This window comes from Hyperolius riggenbachi, chromosome 12 (genome assembly GCF_040937935.1).
Source record: "Hyperolius riggenbachi isolate aHypRig1 chromosome 12, aHypRig1.pri, whole genome shotgun sequence".
In the NCBI taxonomy this organism is placed as follows: Eukaryota; Metazoa; Chordata; class Amphibia; order Anura; family Hyperoliidae; genus Hyperolius; species Hyperolius riggenbachi.
Window position 1 is genome coordinate 203057297 of NC_090657.1, and position 14687 is coordinate 203071983.

At 42.4% G+C, this 14687-nt stretch overlaps 2 protein-coding genes across 2 annotated transcripts in view; one reads left to right on the forward strand and one right to left on the reverse strand.

Annotated features, from left to right (window-relative positions):
- Nucleotides 1-251: 251 nt before the first annotated feature.
- Nucleotides 252-1823, reverse strand: LOC137541026 (E3 ubiquitin/ISG15 ligase TRIM25-like). Its single transcript, XM_068262173.1, has one exon. It carries the CDS (start codon nucleotides 1821-1823, stop codon nucleotides 252-254), a length of 1572 nt encoding a protein of 523 aa, XP_068118274.1.
- A 9567-nt stretch (nucleotides 1824-11390) lies between these two features.
- Nucleotides 11391-14687, forward strand: part of LOC137542407 (zinc finger protein 718-like) — a 56185-nt gene continuing 52888 nt past the window's right edge. The window contains exon 1 of the mRNA XM_068264297.1: nucleotides 11391-11457. The gene's annotated coding sequence lies outside the window, so the exon portion shown is untranslated. The remainder of the gene's footprint in view (nucleotides 11458-14687) is intronic.

The window sequence follows — 14687 nt, forward strand, 5'->3', positions numbered from 1 at the left end:
TAACCTTTTTTTAAAACATGCCATATGTGCACAAATGTAGACCAGCAAACCTAGATAAACACTTCAAGGAATTCCTAACTTTCTCTTATTACACTTTCATTTATAGATCGCCCAGCAAGCTCATGGTGAACCAGAACTCCTAGGGGCAACAAAGGGATGATTTTTCATATTCAGCAGTGAGGCATTGTGGGAGACATCATATGCTTACTCCAACCTTCTGCAATACCTTCTGTTTTGCATCCACTTTATTTCTAGCTCAGTTGAAGCCAAGAGTCGAACACAAAGAAGGCAGCATGGAGGGGCTCGGTGAAGGAAGTGGTGAAGGTGTGGAGATGTCTAATGGGATCAGATAGTTCATAAAAGGACAAACGTCCAGCCTCATAGTCCAGGTATATTCTAAACCTGTTACAGGAAGTGCCAGCAGGTGGTTTAATTACATATTGATTGTGCCTCAGCAAGTAACCATAAATGTCGCCACACAAGCACCAAGATTTGTAACTATAGCCAATGACAGACTCGTCCCCTTCCCTTTTTATACTTGCATATGCCATCCCAACCCTCCACAACCCCTGTGCACTGGCGTCCACCTCCCAGTAATGTCTTCCTGAGGAGAAACTCTCAGTACTTAAAGCCTGAGGATAATGTTGAAATCGTGAGGCGCTAACAGGGTTGTTTTCTTTTGTGTCACCTCCCGAAATAATCTTTAAGTCACCTGATATACATACGCTGTTGCTAGCTGTAGTCATGTCCATTGAAATCTTGGCAGGCTGGGAAAAAACATCTTGTAAACTTAAGCCCGTCACAATCTTACATACTTTCCGTAAACTCTCAAAGATGAGTCCTGCCTTCAGGTCACCTGCATAGTTTTGTCTTTGTACTTCTTTGCTCCTGTTGTCTGTCTCCTCATTGTTGGAGAGGTCAATTTTGTCCAAATTCTGTTCTTTTAAGACCATCATGGGATCGGTCATGTGACAGATTTGATTGTAGTAAAGCATTTTATTATTTAGTTCCTTTTTTCTGGTTTCCATCTGCCTTATTAGTGTGGAAGATGAACATGTCCTCTGTTGAGACTCTTTGGAGATTTCACCCAGGACCTTCTTTTTCAGGACTTTCATCTGCTTCTTGATTTTTGAAAACAATGCTGTGACTTGTACGGTAACATCAAACACTTCCTCTTCTACCTTTCTTTTGTCCTCCAATAGACTCTGGAGATTTCTGTCGATCTGGTCTCTCATTGAGGTGAGTATCTCAAGAAGATTTCTCAGTTTATCCTTCACTTTTTCAGCTGTGTCATTTAGTGACTCCACTTGGTGTCCCCGGTGATCACCAACCAACCTGCAGGAGGCACAGATATAAACATCATCTTCAGTACAGCGAAACTCCAAGACCTTCTTGTGGCTGAGGCATTTTCTCTTCTCCGGCGAAGCTGTTGGCTCTGTTAACACATGTTCTGGAGACTTGTTGTGAACCCAGAGATGGTTGTCGCACAATGAAGCTTCGCACAGAAGACAAGTCTTGGCAGCAGGCGATGTACTTGTTATACAGTAAATACAGCTTATATCTGGATCCACTTGCCTTGGATGAGTAGATAGGAAACAGTCAGCTATTTTAGTCAGTGTTACGTTCCTGTTCAAGACAGGACGTTTCTGGTATTCATCTCGGCACTCTGGACAAGAATACACTCCCGACTCCTCCTGGCTGGCCAGTAATCGGTCAATACAGATCTGGCAGAAGCTGTGTCCACACTTCAGTGTCACAGGGCACACATAAGTGTTGAGACAGATGGAACAGTTCAGTTCATCTCGTAGAAAAACAGCAGCCATGGCAGGAGGGAAATACAAAGTGTGAAAATGAAAGTATATTCTGAGTGATGTTAGGCTGGGCTGTAAGGCGTCATTCCATAACATGTTAACTATTTACTAACTGCCTAGAAGTTAGTGATTTCACTTTCACTGCTTTCATGCTTGACAAAGAAAAACAGACTTGTTGACTGACTTTGAACAGAAATGGCACTCTCTGTAGCTGAGGATCACAGGAGTTCAATGGGAGTTAGCACACCACATCAACCAAGTTTAATGGCCCATACACACAGGCTACAACTGTCGCCGCAAACACATGGCAGGAGCACGTTGCGGCGACAGGTCGTCCGTGTGTATGAGGCATGCACCCCGAACTGTCGCCGGAGACCGCAGTTGCCGTGTGATTGGAAAGTTCAATCGCACGGTGACTTCTGTCTCCCCAACTGTTGCTAGTCCACCTTGTGTATGCTTGGGAATGGAGTTTCCGGCGGGGGGGGGGGGGCGGCAAACCTTCGGCGACAGCTTCCGCCGCGTCTCTGCCTTTGGACAGAGACATGTAGACAGCTGTCGCACAGGCGGAGCGGTCGCCGAGCTGTCGTGCGCGCACCACCTGTGTGCCAACGACCAGCTACAACGGTCCCCCATGTGTACCAGCCATGAGAGAGAGAGAGAAGAAAAAACTTCTGCTAAGCTTTCTTATTTCTGCTTTTAGATATATGTTGAAAAACACATAAAGAAACTCTCAATTTAAAGAGAACCCGAGGTAAGCGGGATATGCAGGCTGTCATATTTATATCCTTGTAAACCATACCAGTTACCTGGCAGCCCGGTTGATCTTCTGGCATAAGTAGTATCTGAGTCAAAACCCTGGAATAAGCATATGGCTATTCCAGTAAAACCTGAGTCAGAGTACCTGATCTACTGCATGCTTGTTCAGGGTCTATGGCTAAAAGTATTAGAGACTCAGGATCAGGAAGACTGCCAGGTAAATGGTATTGTTTAAAAAAAAAATATGGCAGCCTCCATATCCCTCTCACCTCAGATTCCCTTTAAAGAGGAACTGCAACCAAGCATTGAACTTCAACAATCTGCTGATCCCACCTTTCCCATGAGAAATCATATTTCCTTGAATAGAGCCTAAAGGGGGGGGGGGGGGGGGGGGGGGTCAGTATGGGTGATAGTGTGATGAAACCCCTCCCACAGTGTGATGTCAGGACCTAGGTCATGACAGTTTCTGGTCTGTGAGCCTTGTTGCATTGTGGGAAATAACAGCTGTTTCCAACTGCCAAGCAACCAGTTTCTCCCTCTGCGCATATGTATGTCTATTAACCATCTTAGCGGTATGGACGAGCTCAGCTCGTCCATTACCGCCAGAGGGTGCCGCTCAGGCCTTGCTGGGCCGATTTTCATCAAATAAAGTGCAGCACACGCAGCCGGCACTTTGCCAGCCGCGTGTGCTGCCTGATCGCCGCCACTCTGCGGCGATCCGCCGCGAGAAGCGGCGAAAGAGGGTCCCCCCAGCCGCCTAAGCCCTGCGCAGCCGGAACAAATAGTTCCGGCCAGCGCTAAGGGCTGGATCGGAGGCGGCTGACGTCAGGACGTCGGCTGACGTCCATGACGTCACTCCGCTCGTCGCCATGGCGATGAAGTAAGCAAAACACGGAAGGCCGCTCATTGCGGCCTTCCGTGTTACTTTTGGCTGTCGGAGGCGATCAGAACGCCTCCGGAGCGCCCTCTAGTGGGCTTTCATGCAGCCAACTTTCAGTTGGCTGCATGAAATAGTTTTTTTTTTTATTTAAAAAAAACCCTCCCGCAGCCGCCCTGGCGATCTTAATAGAACGCCAGGTAAAAAAAAAAAATCACATTGTTAGGGGGTGTGGTTATAGATAATGGCAGTTGGTGCTGTTTTTTTTTTTTCATGTCTGCCAGTAGTAAAGATGTTGACGTGCAGGCTGATTGTTGATCAAACAATATAAAAACATTACATGGCTAAGATCAATATTTTCTTGATCTCTCTTCTATTACTTAAAGAGAACCCGAGGTGGGGTTCTAACAACAAAATCCCCATACAGAGGCTGGGTCTGCCTATAGAGCCCAGCCTATGTTGCTATTCAGATTCCACCTAAGCCCCCCCCTGTGCTCTGCGAAACCCCATAAATTACAGACGTGCTGCCGACACAGAGCGTGTCAGAGCGGGCTGTGTTTACCTCCGTAATGCCAGTCTCGCCGCTACCCCGCCTCCTGCATCGCTCCGGTCCCACCCATGTCCCTTCCCTCCCCGCTGATTGGAGGGAAGGGAAAGGGCGGGGACCGGAGCGATGCAGGACGTGGGGGGGAGCGCCGAGACTGAGAGGAGGGGGTAAACACCTCCCGCTCTGACACGCTCTGTGTCGGCAGCGCGGCTGTAATTTATGGGGTCTCGCAGAGCACAGGGGGGGCTTAGGGGGAATCTGAATAGCAACATAGGCTGGGCTCTATAGGCAGACCCAGCCTCTGTATGGGGATTTTGTTGTCAGAACCCCACCTCGGGTTCTCTTTAACTTCACTTTGCAATGTATTATTTTTCTTCCCCTTTTCGCTAAGGGTGGTGTAGGGCACCAATGATGTGAGCAGAAACACAGTACAAGTACATTTTATTCTGATGTATATTTCTGGTGAACATCTCTCTCTCTCTCTCTCTCTCTCTCTCTCTCTCTCTCTCTCTCTCTCTCTCTCTCTCTCTCTCTCTCTCTCTCTCTCTCTCTCTCTCTCTCTCTCTCTCTCTCTCTCTCTCTCTCTCTCTCTCTCTCTCTCTCTCTCTCTCTCTCTCTCTCTCTCTCTCTCTCTCTCTCCCTCTCTCCCTCTCTCCCTCTCCCTCTCTCTCCCTCTCCCTCTCCCTCTCCCTCTCTCCTGGAAAGGGTTTTTTATGCTTTTTATTTTTTTCACTCATGTTTTTTTCTGCACTGTTTCCGTGTGTAGTAAGCTATAACCAAGTCAAAGGTTCAGGCTGTAAGCAACTGGAAATTCCTGGTGTTTAGCTTGAACAGATGATTAAGAGGGGAATTCCAAGAAGCATTAAAATGGTAGTGCAGAATGATATATCTTAAAGAGGAACTCCAGTGAAAAAAATGTAATAAAAAAGTGCTTCATTTTTACAATAATTATGTATAAATGATTTAGTCAGTGTTTGCCCATTGTAAAATCTTTCCTCTCCCTGATTTACTTTGACATTTATCACATGGTGACGTTTTTACTGTTGGCAGGTGATGTAGCTGCTGCATGCTTTTTTGGCAGTTGGAAACAGCTGTAAACGGCTATTTCCCACAATGCAACAAGGTTCACAGACAGGAAACTGCCAGGATTACCACGTCCTCATTTCTTGTGGGAGGGGTTTCACCACAATATCAGTCATACAGCGCCCCCTGATGGTCTGTTTGTGAAAAGGAATAGATTTCTCATGTAAAAGGGGGTATCAGCTACTGATTGGGATAAAGTTCAATTCTTGGTCGGAGTTTCTCTTTAAATTAGGATACAGATCGTTGATGTATTGTTTTTAACCATATTTTAAAATAATGTCATGTCACCATCAGAATGTACAGTAAAACTGTTAAGGCTTGTTTACACTTAAACGGAAAACAAGGTTGGCTAAACAATTTGATGGGTTATTATACCAAGGATTTGAACCAGTATATCCAGATCCCTGAATAGTTATAAATATCAAGTAAGACTTTAAAACGATCCGGGATTTCACCTGGATTTATCTGTAACAAGCTTTTTATTCACGTACTACAGTGAACAATGAAGCACAACCGGCAGGCGCTCAGCTGTCAGTGCAAAGACTGAGTTGCTGGTTTTTTGGTATGTTTAGTTCCTAGGCTGGTCTGGCATGCTCAGTGTCACAGCATTAAGAAATATAATTGGAGTCCGTGTAGATAACATTGCACTGTCTGGTGAATACCTTGCATTTTTTGTGCACACTTTGGCCTGGAAGAATCGGAAGGGGAAACAATTGTTGGCCGTGTTTCTCCCCCTATGGTGCATGATGGTATGTCATAACAGCTGTGCATTTTGTTTAATGTATTTCACACAAGAGCAATAAATATACAGTATTCACCTGACAGTGTCGTGTTATCTACACTGACAACAATGAATAACTGTTTTTTTTTGTATGGATAAACTCTTAGGCCTGGTTGACACTGGCTTTAAGTGGCAAACATCTGTGAAAACTGATCTGATTAACGGTCGATCGGATCAGTTTTCACTCCGTTGCCATTCAGTTGCTTCTGTTCCTTTTCCCAGATCCCCCCCCCCCCCCCCCCCAGGCCCCCATCGCCAAAGTGAATTTTGCTGGTTAGAACAGTAGAACAGTCCGTTTCTTCACTAGTGTGAAGAAACGTTCCGGAAATAAAAGTGCAGAGTTTCATCTTTTATTTCCTTTCCGCTGGGCTCAATGGTCTGGAAATATTGCTGTAGAACCAAATTTGAATAATGTGGAACAAATCCATTCTAACAGGCCAATGTGTACGGATCCATAGGTTAACATTGTATCTGTTTGGATCGTTTAGGATCCGTGAACTGATCGTTTTTTTCCCTGCCTGTTAACCTGGCCTTATGCTTCATGGTACGTTGCAGAGTCAGTTTAGTCCACTATTATAAACTGTATTTACCAATGACTTTAAATTTCTGCAATAAGAGGTGATCTTCTGTACTGTTTACCAGCTACATATATCAGTCGCTGATACATGTAGCATGGAAGGAAAGGGACTTTCATAAAAGATGAGAGAGAACGTCAGCAGTGAGGGAATGCCCCATATGACTCAACCTTTGGTCACTGCATATGTATACAAATATTAATCTGCTATTTCCATGGATCAGGCCTAGTAGGTGTGGTTAACAGTGGTATGACATATCTAAAGTGGGTTGTGAAATGAGGTCAGGTCTTCGTAAGCATGGGCAGCACGGAAGCATAGTGGTTAGCTCTCACCTTCCAGTGCTGGGTCACAGGTTCGTATCCTAGCTGGGGCCAACATCTGCATGGAGTTTGTATGTTCTTCCCGTGTCTGCATTGGTTTCCTCCGGGCACTCCAATTTTTTCCTACATCCCAAAAATATACAGATAAGTTAATTGGATACCCCCTAAATTGTCCATAGGCTACAATACATACACTACACTATACATACTTTTAGACATTCGATTGTGCGCCCCTCTTGAGGGACAGTTGACAAGACTATATACAGTGGCTTGCAAAAGTATTCGGCCCCCTTGCAGTTTTCCACATTTTGTCACATTCCTGCCACAAACATGAATCAATTTTATTGGAATTCCACGTGAAAGACCAATACAAAGTGGTGTACACATGAGAAGTGGAACAAAAATCATACATTATTCCAAACATTTTTTACAAATTAATAGCTGCAAAGTGGGGTGTGCGTAATTATTCAGCCCCCTGAGTCAATACTTTGTAGAACCACCTTTTGCTGCAATTACAGCTGCCAGTCTTTTAGGGTATGTCTCTACCAGCTTTGCACATCTAGAGACTGAAATCCTTGCCCATTCTTCTTTGCAAAACAGCTCCAGCTCAGTCAGATTAGATGGACAGCGTTTGTGAACAGCAGTTTTCAGATCTTGCCACAGATTCCCGATTGGATTTAGATCTGGACTTTGACTGGGCCATTCTAACACATAGATATGTTTTGTTTTAAACCATTTCATTGTTGCCCTGGCTTTATGATTAGAGTCGTTGTCCTGCTGGAAGGTGAATCTCCGCCCCAGTCTCAAGTCTTTTGCAGACTCCAGGAGGTTTTCTTCCAAGATTGTCCTGTATTTGGCTCCATCCATCTTCCCATCAACTTGACCAGCTTCCCTGTCCTTGCTAAAGAGAAGCAACCCCAGAGCATGATGCGGCCACCACCATATTTGACAGTGGGGATTGTATTTTCTGAGTGATGTGCAGTGTTAGTTTTCTGCCACACATAGCATTTTGCATTTTGGCCAAAAACGTTCCATTTTGGTCTCATCCGACCAAAACACCTTCTTCCACATGTTTGCTGTGTCCCCCACATGGCTTGTGGCAAACTGCAAACAGGACTTCTTATGCTTTTCTGTTAACAATGGCTTTCTTCTTGTCACTCTTCCATAGGAGCCAACGTTGTGCAGTGCATGACTAATAGTTGTCCTATGGACAGATTCCCCCACCTGAGCTGTAGATCTCTGCAGCTCGTCCAGAGTCACCATGGGCCTCTTGACTGCATTTCTGATCAGTGCTCTCCTTGTTCAGCCTGTGAGTTTAGGTGGACAGCCTTGTCTTGGTAGGTTTACAGTTGTGCCATACTCCTTCCATTTCTGAATGATCGCTTGAACAGTGCTCTGTGGGATTTTCAAGGCTTTGGAAATCTTTTTGTAGCCTAAGCTTGCTTTAAATTTCTCAATAACTTTATCCCTGACCTGTCTGGTGTGTTCTTTGGACTTCATGGTGTTGTTGCTCCCAAGATTCTCTTAGACAACCTCTGAGGCCGTCGCAGAGCAGCTGTATTTGTACTGACATTAGATTACACACAGGTGCACTCTATTTAGTCATTAGCACTCATCAGGCAATGTCTATGGGCAACTGACTGCACTCAGACCAAGGTGTTGAATAATTACGCACACGGTTTTCACGGTTACACCACTTTTATTGGTCTTTCACGTGGAATTCCAATAAAATTGATGTTTGTGGCAGTAATGTGACAAAATGTGAAAAACTTCAAGGGGGCCGAATACTTTTGAAAGCCACTGTATACTCTGTAAAGTGATGCGGAAGATATTTGCACTATATAAATACCAGTAATAAATAAATAAATAATATGCCTGCATAAATACATGTACCGTGTATTCCGGCGTATAAGACGACCCCCCAACTTTTCCAGTTAAAATATAGAGTTTGAGAAATACTCGCCGTATAAGACTACCCCTCTTCCAACGCACACCAAATTAAAATAAAAAAAAAAAAATCATGTACTGGTGCTGTGTATGAACAGATACTGGTGCTGTACTGTATGTGTTACCCAGTATATAACAGTATATCATCAATTGACTTGTTGCATTGGTCAACTCTCCTTAAAGTGAACCTCCGGACTAAAAATCGAATCAGCAGCACTGAAAAGGCCTGGTGTTTCTTTAACAGTTTCACAGCATCAGAACTTTGTTTCTCTTATCCAAGCCTCATTTTTAGCTGCACAGAAGAAAACTGCCCAGGCTTTTTTCCCCTGATGCTGTGCAAAGCATGATGGGATTTCTGATGTTGTTGCTCTCGTTCTGCTGGTTTGGTGTAATTTTTTTTTTTTTTTTATACATTTTGAATTTGACATTTGAAGCCTAGCGTGTGCAGCTGGGAGGGGTGATCGGGACACAGGACAGTTGGAACTGTGTCTCCTGCTCCTTGTCACCTCCTTTCAACCAAAAAGATATCTGCCCCCATGACAAAGATGGCAGCCCCCATGAATCGCAAACATTTGCCTGTTCTTTTAAAACAGGGCGAGTAAGAGATTATATTACCTATCTATTCTAATTAACATAACTAATGTAACTTAATGACAGTATGTTTGTTTAGGCTAAAGTTCCCCTTTAAGTAGACTGGTCAACTCTCCTTGTCTACCTGTTTATCAGAGCGGTATGGAAGAATAGATTGCGCTCCCTCAGCAGGGAGATCTGAGAGGCGGTAACAGGATAGGGCGTATCACCCCGCATCAATGACACCCAGCGTATAAGACGACCCCCAACTTTTCAGAAGATTTTCAAGGGTTAAAAAGTAGTCTTATACGCAGGAATATGCAGTAATACATTTAACTCCTGCAAATGTATACACTTATATATAATATTAAAATTCTTTCATTGCTTATGCTGAAGTCCATATTGTGGTTCTAAAAATTGTTTGTGATCATGGGGATCTGTGCAAGTATAGAACTTTGACTTTTGCTTATTACTTCTTCATGAACCTTATACTTGGATATTTGTGCCAAACCCAGACCTTATTTTCTATTTCAAAAATGTGGTGAGGCTGGTTTTGTAGTGTTCAGGAAAGATGTAGTTGGGTAACTAGATTTATGTTTATGTAGGATGGTGTGTAATAGTGTTCGGGGCTTCCGCTGATGAGGAGGGCTGAGATAGGTGGGACACAAGCAGGAAGTGACAGAGAGAGCTGTATGTAGGAACAAGAAGTATCACCATAGTTGTGATCAAACTTCGATACAGCTGTTAAATAATCAGTAGCTGGTATTTTTCTGTAACTATACCGATTTCCTCACTAGCCATCATATGCAGTACAGCACTGTATTGCAACCACAGTGTTGGTTTTTTATTATAACATTTTAAATTTGCATAAAAGCTGCATTATATGTGCAAGCAAGCCACAATTATTAGCATCTTATTGATCATCTCTAGTTAAGGTACTAGCAGGAGACTAGGAGGAGGAAGTGGGTGGGATCAGATGGTATGACCTACACTGAGGAAGAAATACAGACTCTGCTGGCAACAAGGAGCTAGAGGACCAAGCCAACAGCCAGGTATTTAAAATATATTGATTACAAAAAATACAGATGTGCAATGTACCACATTTTGTAAATTGCTGATCAATGAAAAATTGTTGCCAAATAAACTAAAAATGAAAGGAAAGGTGGGGGGAAAGGCTGCGCGTCCCTAAACACATGCTGCAATTGAATGGTTAATCGCACAGGCATACACCGCCTCTGCTAGACTGAAAAATGCATGCCCTGCATCCAAGACAAGTGCTAACATTTATTAAACTAGGAGGAACTTTAGCTTCCAATATGGTTTGCATGCAAAGTATATTAAACTAGACACTTGCGCCACGGTGAGGCAAACCTCAGGGCAAGTGACCTAACCCAAATTAAAAACCTTGGGAGCAGCTAAGCAAAAAAAAAATGAAAGGAGGCTGAGCATTGAAAAAAAAAAAATGGTACATTAATTAAAAGTATTCCTAAAGTAACATTAGTTCATACCTCGCAACTTTTTGAGATGAGAAAGAGGGACACTTGAGCCACGCCCATGCCACACCCCTGACCACACCCAGTCACACCCCTAGTCACACATACCATAAAGATTTCATAAGAAAAATATGTTGTTTTATAATTCAAACCACCCTGGTCCTTTCTATCCTGGTTCATTTTCCTTCATATTAACATTTTAAAAATAGTAATATATCAATTTAAAGGATTGGAATAAAGTTTAGAGTCAATCGAACACATTTTTTAGTAGAGAAATATATATATATTTACATAAAAAGAGGGACACAGTCCTGAAAGAGGGACAAATGAGGAGGGAAAAAGGGACAGGGCTCCCAAAGAGGGACTGTCCCTCCGAAAGAGGGACAGTTGGGAGCTATGTAGTTATTGCAGTTCATTAAAATTCCCGAAAAATGTATTGTTAAAAAAATATACAAAGTGGAGCTAAAAAGAGGAATTTAATTTCAGTTTTTTTCTTTTGTCTTATCCGGCTGCAGAATATACAGGTTATTTGAAATTAGGTTTGTATGGCATTGACTGCTCAAGGAATACTACAGCTCCCAGAATCCTCTGCCATGGACACAGGAAGTGAGGTGTGCTGCAGCCAGTGGCAGCCGCTGTTGTGTCTCCACTTTGGGCTTCCTGTCTGTGGTGACTGTGGATCTGCTGAAACAATAAGGTATAATGTATGGCAAGGGGGAGGGGATACTATTCATGCTATGCTCCCTGCTGTGCCCTGTCTGTGTCTGTCCAGCTCCTCCTCTGCCTGTGTGGCTAATTACCAGCCTGAGGCACTACAGATCTTAGCATGCCCTACCAGCTGTAGACTTGGCCACAGGCTCTTGAGTCGTGCTGTAACACTACTATTCCCAGCATCTGGTGAAGCGTTTTCAGCATGAGGCTTCATATCAAGAATTTATACTCATCAATGCTGTGCAGCAGGCTAGCTATACTGCCTGACATAGAACTACAAGTCTCAGCATGGCTTACTGCTGTTTTTCCTCAACATAGCTATTCTGCTATAGAACTACAAGTCACAGCATGCTGCTACACTGCCTGCCATAAAACTACAGATTACAGCATGTAGTTGACTTTCTCAGAACGTAACTATACTGCCTACGAACTACAAGCTGTGGAAATAGTTTCATCCATGTTTTAAACCAAGTTTAGGGGGGACACTAATTTTATGGCTCTAGTCTGCTTTAGGGGACCCAGCAGTTAACCTCATAGGGAAATTCCAGTATCATGATTGGGTGGACAAGCACCCTCTCCAACGGAAACAGTAAATTCGGGCGCCTGAGGCAAGTGGACAAAAAGGGCGCCGCCATTCACTCCCATACTAAATATCGTTTAATGGGCGCCCAACAGTAAAAAAGGGCGCCGGAGAAAAATAACGTTTTACAAGCGGCGCCCGGAGACTTTTACTGTTTTATAACTGCTTCTCATGATTACACATTATTTAATGATTTATAATTTTTTTTAACATTATTTTTAAACGAAAAACAGTACAATCTTTTTTAAAACATTATTTTTTAACGAAAAACCGCACAATATTTTTTTCAAACGTTATTAATGCTTATCACAGGGGGGGTCTTAGGGTTAGGCACCACCAGGGGGGTCTTAGGGTTAGGCACCACCAGGGGGGTCTTAGGGTTAGGCACCACCTGCGGGGTCTTAGGGTTAGGCACCACCTGCGGGGGTCTTAGGTTTAGGCACCACCAGGGGGGGTCTTAGGTTTAGGCACCACCAGGGGGGTCTAGGGGTTAGGGGTAGGTACAGGGAGGGTTCTGTATGAGAGTAGGGTTAGGTATAGCTTTAGTAAAATTCTTATTAATCTTATATAAAACATTATTAAACATTTCACTTTTTTTAAACCGGGAAGATTAACGTTTTTACAATTGCCGATTTCATACACATTATTTAATGATTTATAACTTTATAAAACATTATTTTTAAACGAAATATAGCACAATTTTTTTTAAACGTTATTCATGCTTATCGTTTAAAACTCTGCGCCCTTTTTTCCCCGACGCCCTTTTTTAACGTACGCCTCTCCAACTGCTAGGTTTCAGATAGGTTGTAGTAAACCACTGCCACACTATTGGGCAAATCCTAACTCTTCAAGCTGTAGAGGGTGCTGCGATTTATGAACTGATCCCTGTAAGGTTTCCTGCTGGGTCCCCTAAAGTAGACTAGTGAAAATGTTTGTGGCAGTAATAAGTCTCAACAGTTTTTTTTTACACTGTAATTGTAAGAATTTCCATTCTAAATATATTTCTTTTGCTTTGTCTTTGAGGTAAATGTATTTACAGATACAGTACATGGAAGTCATTGTAGTCAATATTACCACTCTCTAAAGAAAAAGGCACAAAATATTAAATATTATTATAATAGTAATTGTTATAATATTGAATAAAACAACTGTATTCCCCAAGTTCAATCAGTTATTGCAATATATTTTCAAATACCTTTTTTCCCTTGCCTATAATCTGCAATTCAGTGTAAATGGCATTTCGATACATTTTCCTGCGCTAACAAAGGTTAGCAATCTAAGCAAACTCTCCCATGCAGAGTTTATTGTAAATTACAGTAACACGGAAGCGAAAATAAACTTGAGATAATGAATGTATGTATAGAACGTATAATTCATAGAACATTAGGAGCAAAGAAAAGTTTCATTTTGATTTATATAACTTTATTAAAAACATTGCACCATTCTGTAACATTTGCAGTTTAGAAACCACACTCTATTTATTTTTTGCTGTATAACAGAGCAGAATGAATGACCCTTTGAACTTTCCTGCAGTAAAACCTTATCTCAAAATGTTTCTCATTGTTTCTTGGCTGTCTAAGTTTTTCAGAAAACAGGACTATCTTTGACTAAGTCGGTCTAAAGCCCCATCTACACGATACGATTCTTTGTACGATTCGATTACGATTCTATTTACGATCCGATTAAATCCGACATGTCCGATCGGGATTCGATGCAATTCAATTCGATTTGCCGTTGTTTTGCAATGGCAAATCGAATTGAACCGAATCCCTATCGGACATGTTGGATTTAATCGGATCGTAAATAGAATCGTAATCGAATCGCACAAAGAATCGTATCGTGTAGATTGGGCTTAATAGCTCAGAGAAGCTCTTTTGCACAGATAACTCAAGTGTTTTAGCTCTTCCTGTACTGGAAAACATGAGACTTTTTTCTTTGCTACTAATGTTCTATTTCTTACATGTACTACACATAGAATTAATTATCTCATACGTTTATTTCCGCTTCAGATTTGTGACTTTATTTTTAGATCTGTCAGTCAATATATACGGTATGGCTCTCTATATATATTTGTCTGAAATCTGATTAGAAGGTTTTTTGCTTTCAAAATGTTTTCCTGTTTAATTTCCAGACTAATAATACTTCATTATCTTCTCACTTTAATTGTCCTTTGAAGAAAACTTAAATGGAGGCTGCCATATTTATTTCATTTTAAGCAATACCAGTTGCCTGGCTATCCTGCTGATCCTCTGCCTAATACTTTTAGCCATAGACCCTGAAGAAGCATTCAGCAGATCAGGAGTTTCTGACATTGTTGTCAGATCTGACAGGATTAGCTGCATGCTTGTTTCTGGTGTGATTCAGGCACTACTGCAGCCAAATAGATCAGCAGGGCTGCCAGGCATCTGGTATTGTTTAACAGGAAATAAATATGACGGCCTCCCTAGTTTACTCACTACAATTGTCTTTTAAACCTCTGTTTGGTGTACATAGGGGGAGAAAGTCCGTGTCCTGGATTTGGTTTCCCCGTGTACAGGACAATGACTCCTGGTTCCCCTGAATTGCGTGTCATTTTTCCAGCTGTATTTTTTTTTTTTTTTGTATTGCGGTTTTAAAAATAAGAAAAGACCAATGAC

What these genes read in the sequence shown, in the direction of transcription:
- LOC137541026 (XM_068262173.1), bottom strand. Translation starts at nt 1,823, where the DNA reads ATGGCTGCTGTTTTTCTACGAGATGAACTGAACTGTTCCATCTGTCTC.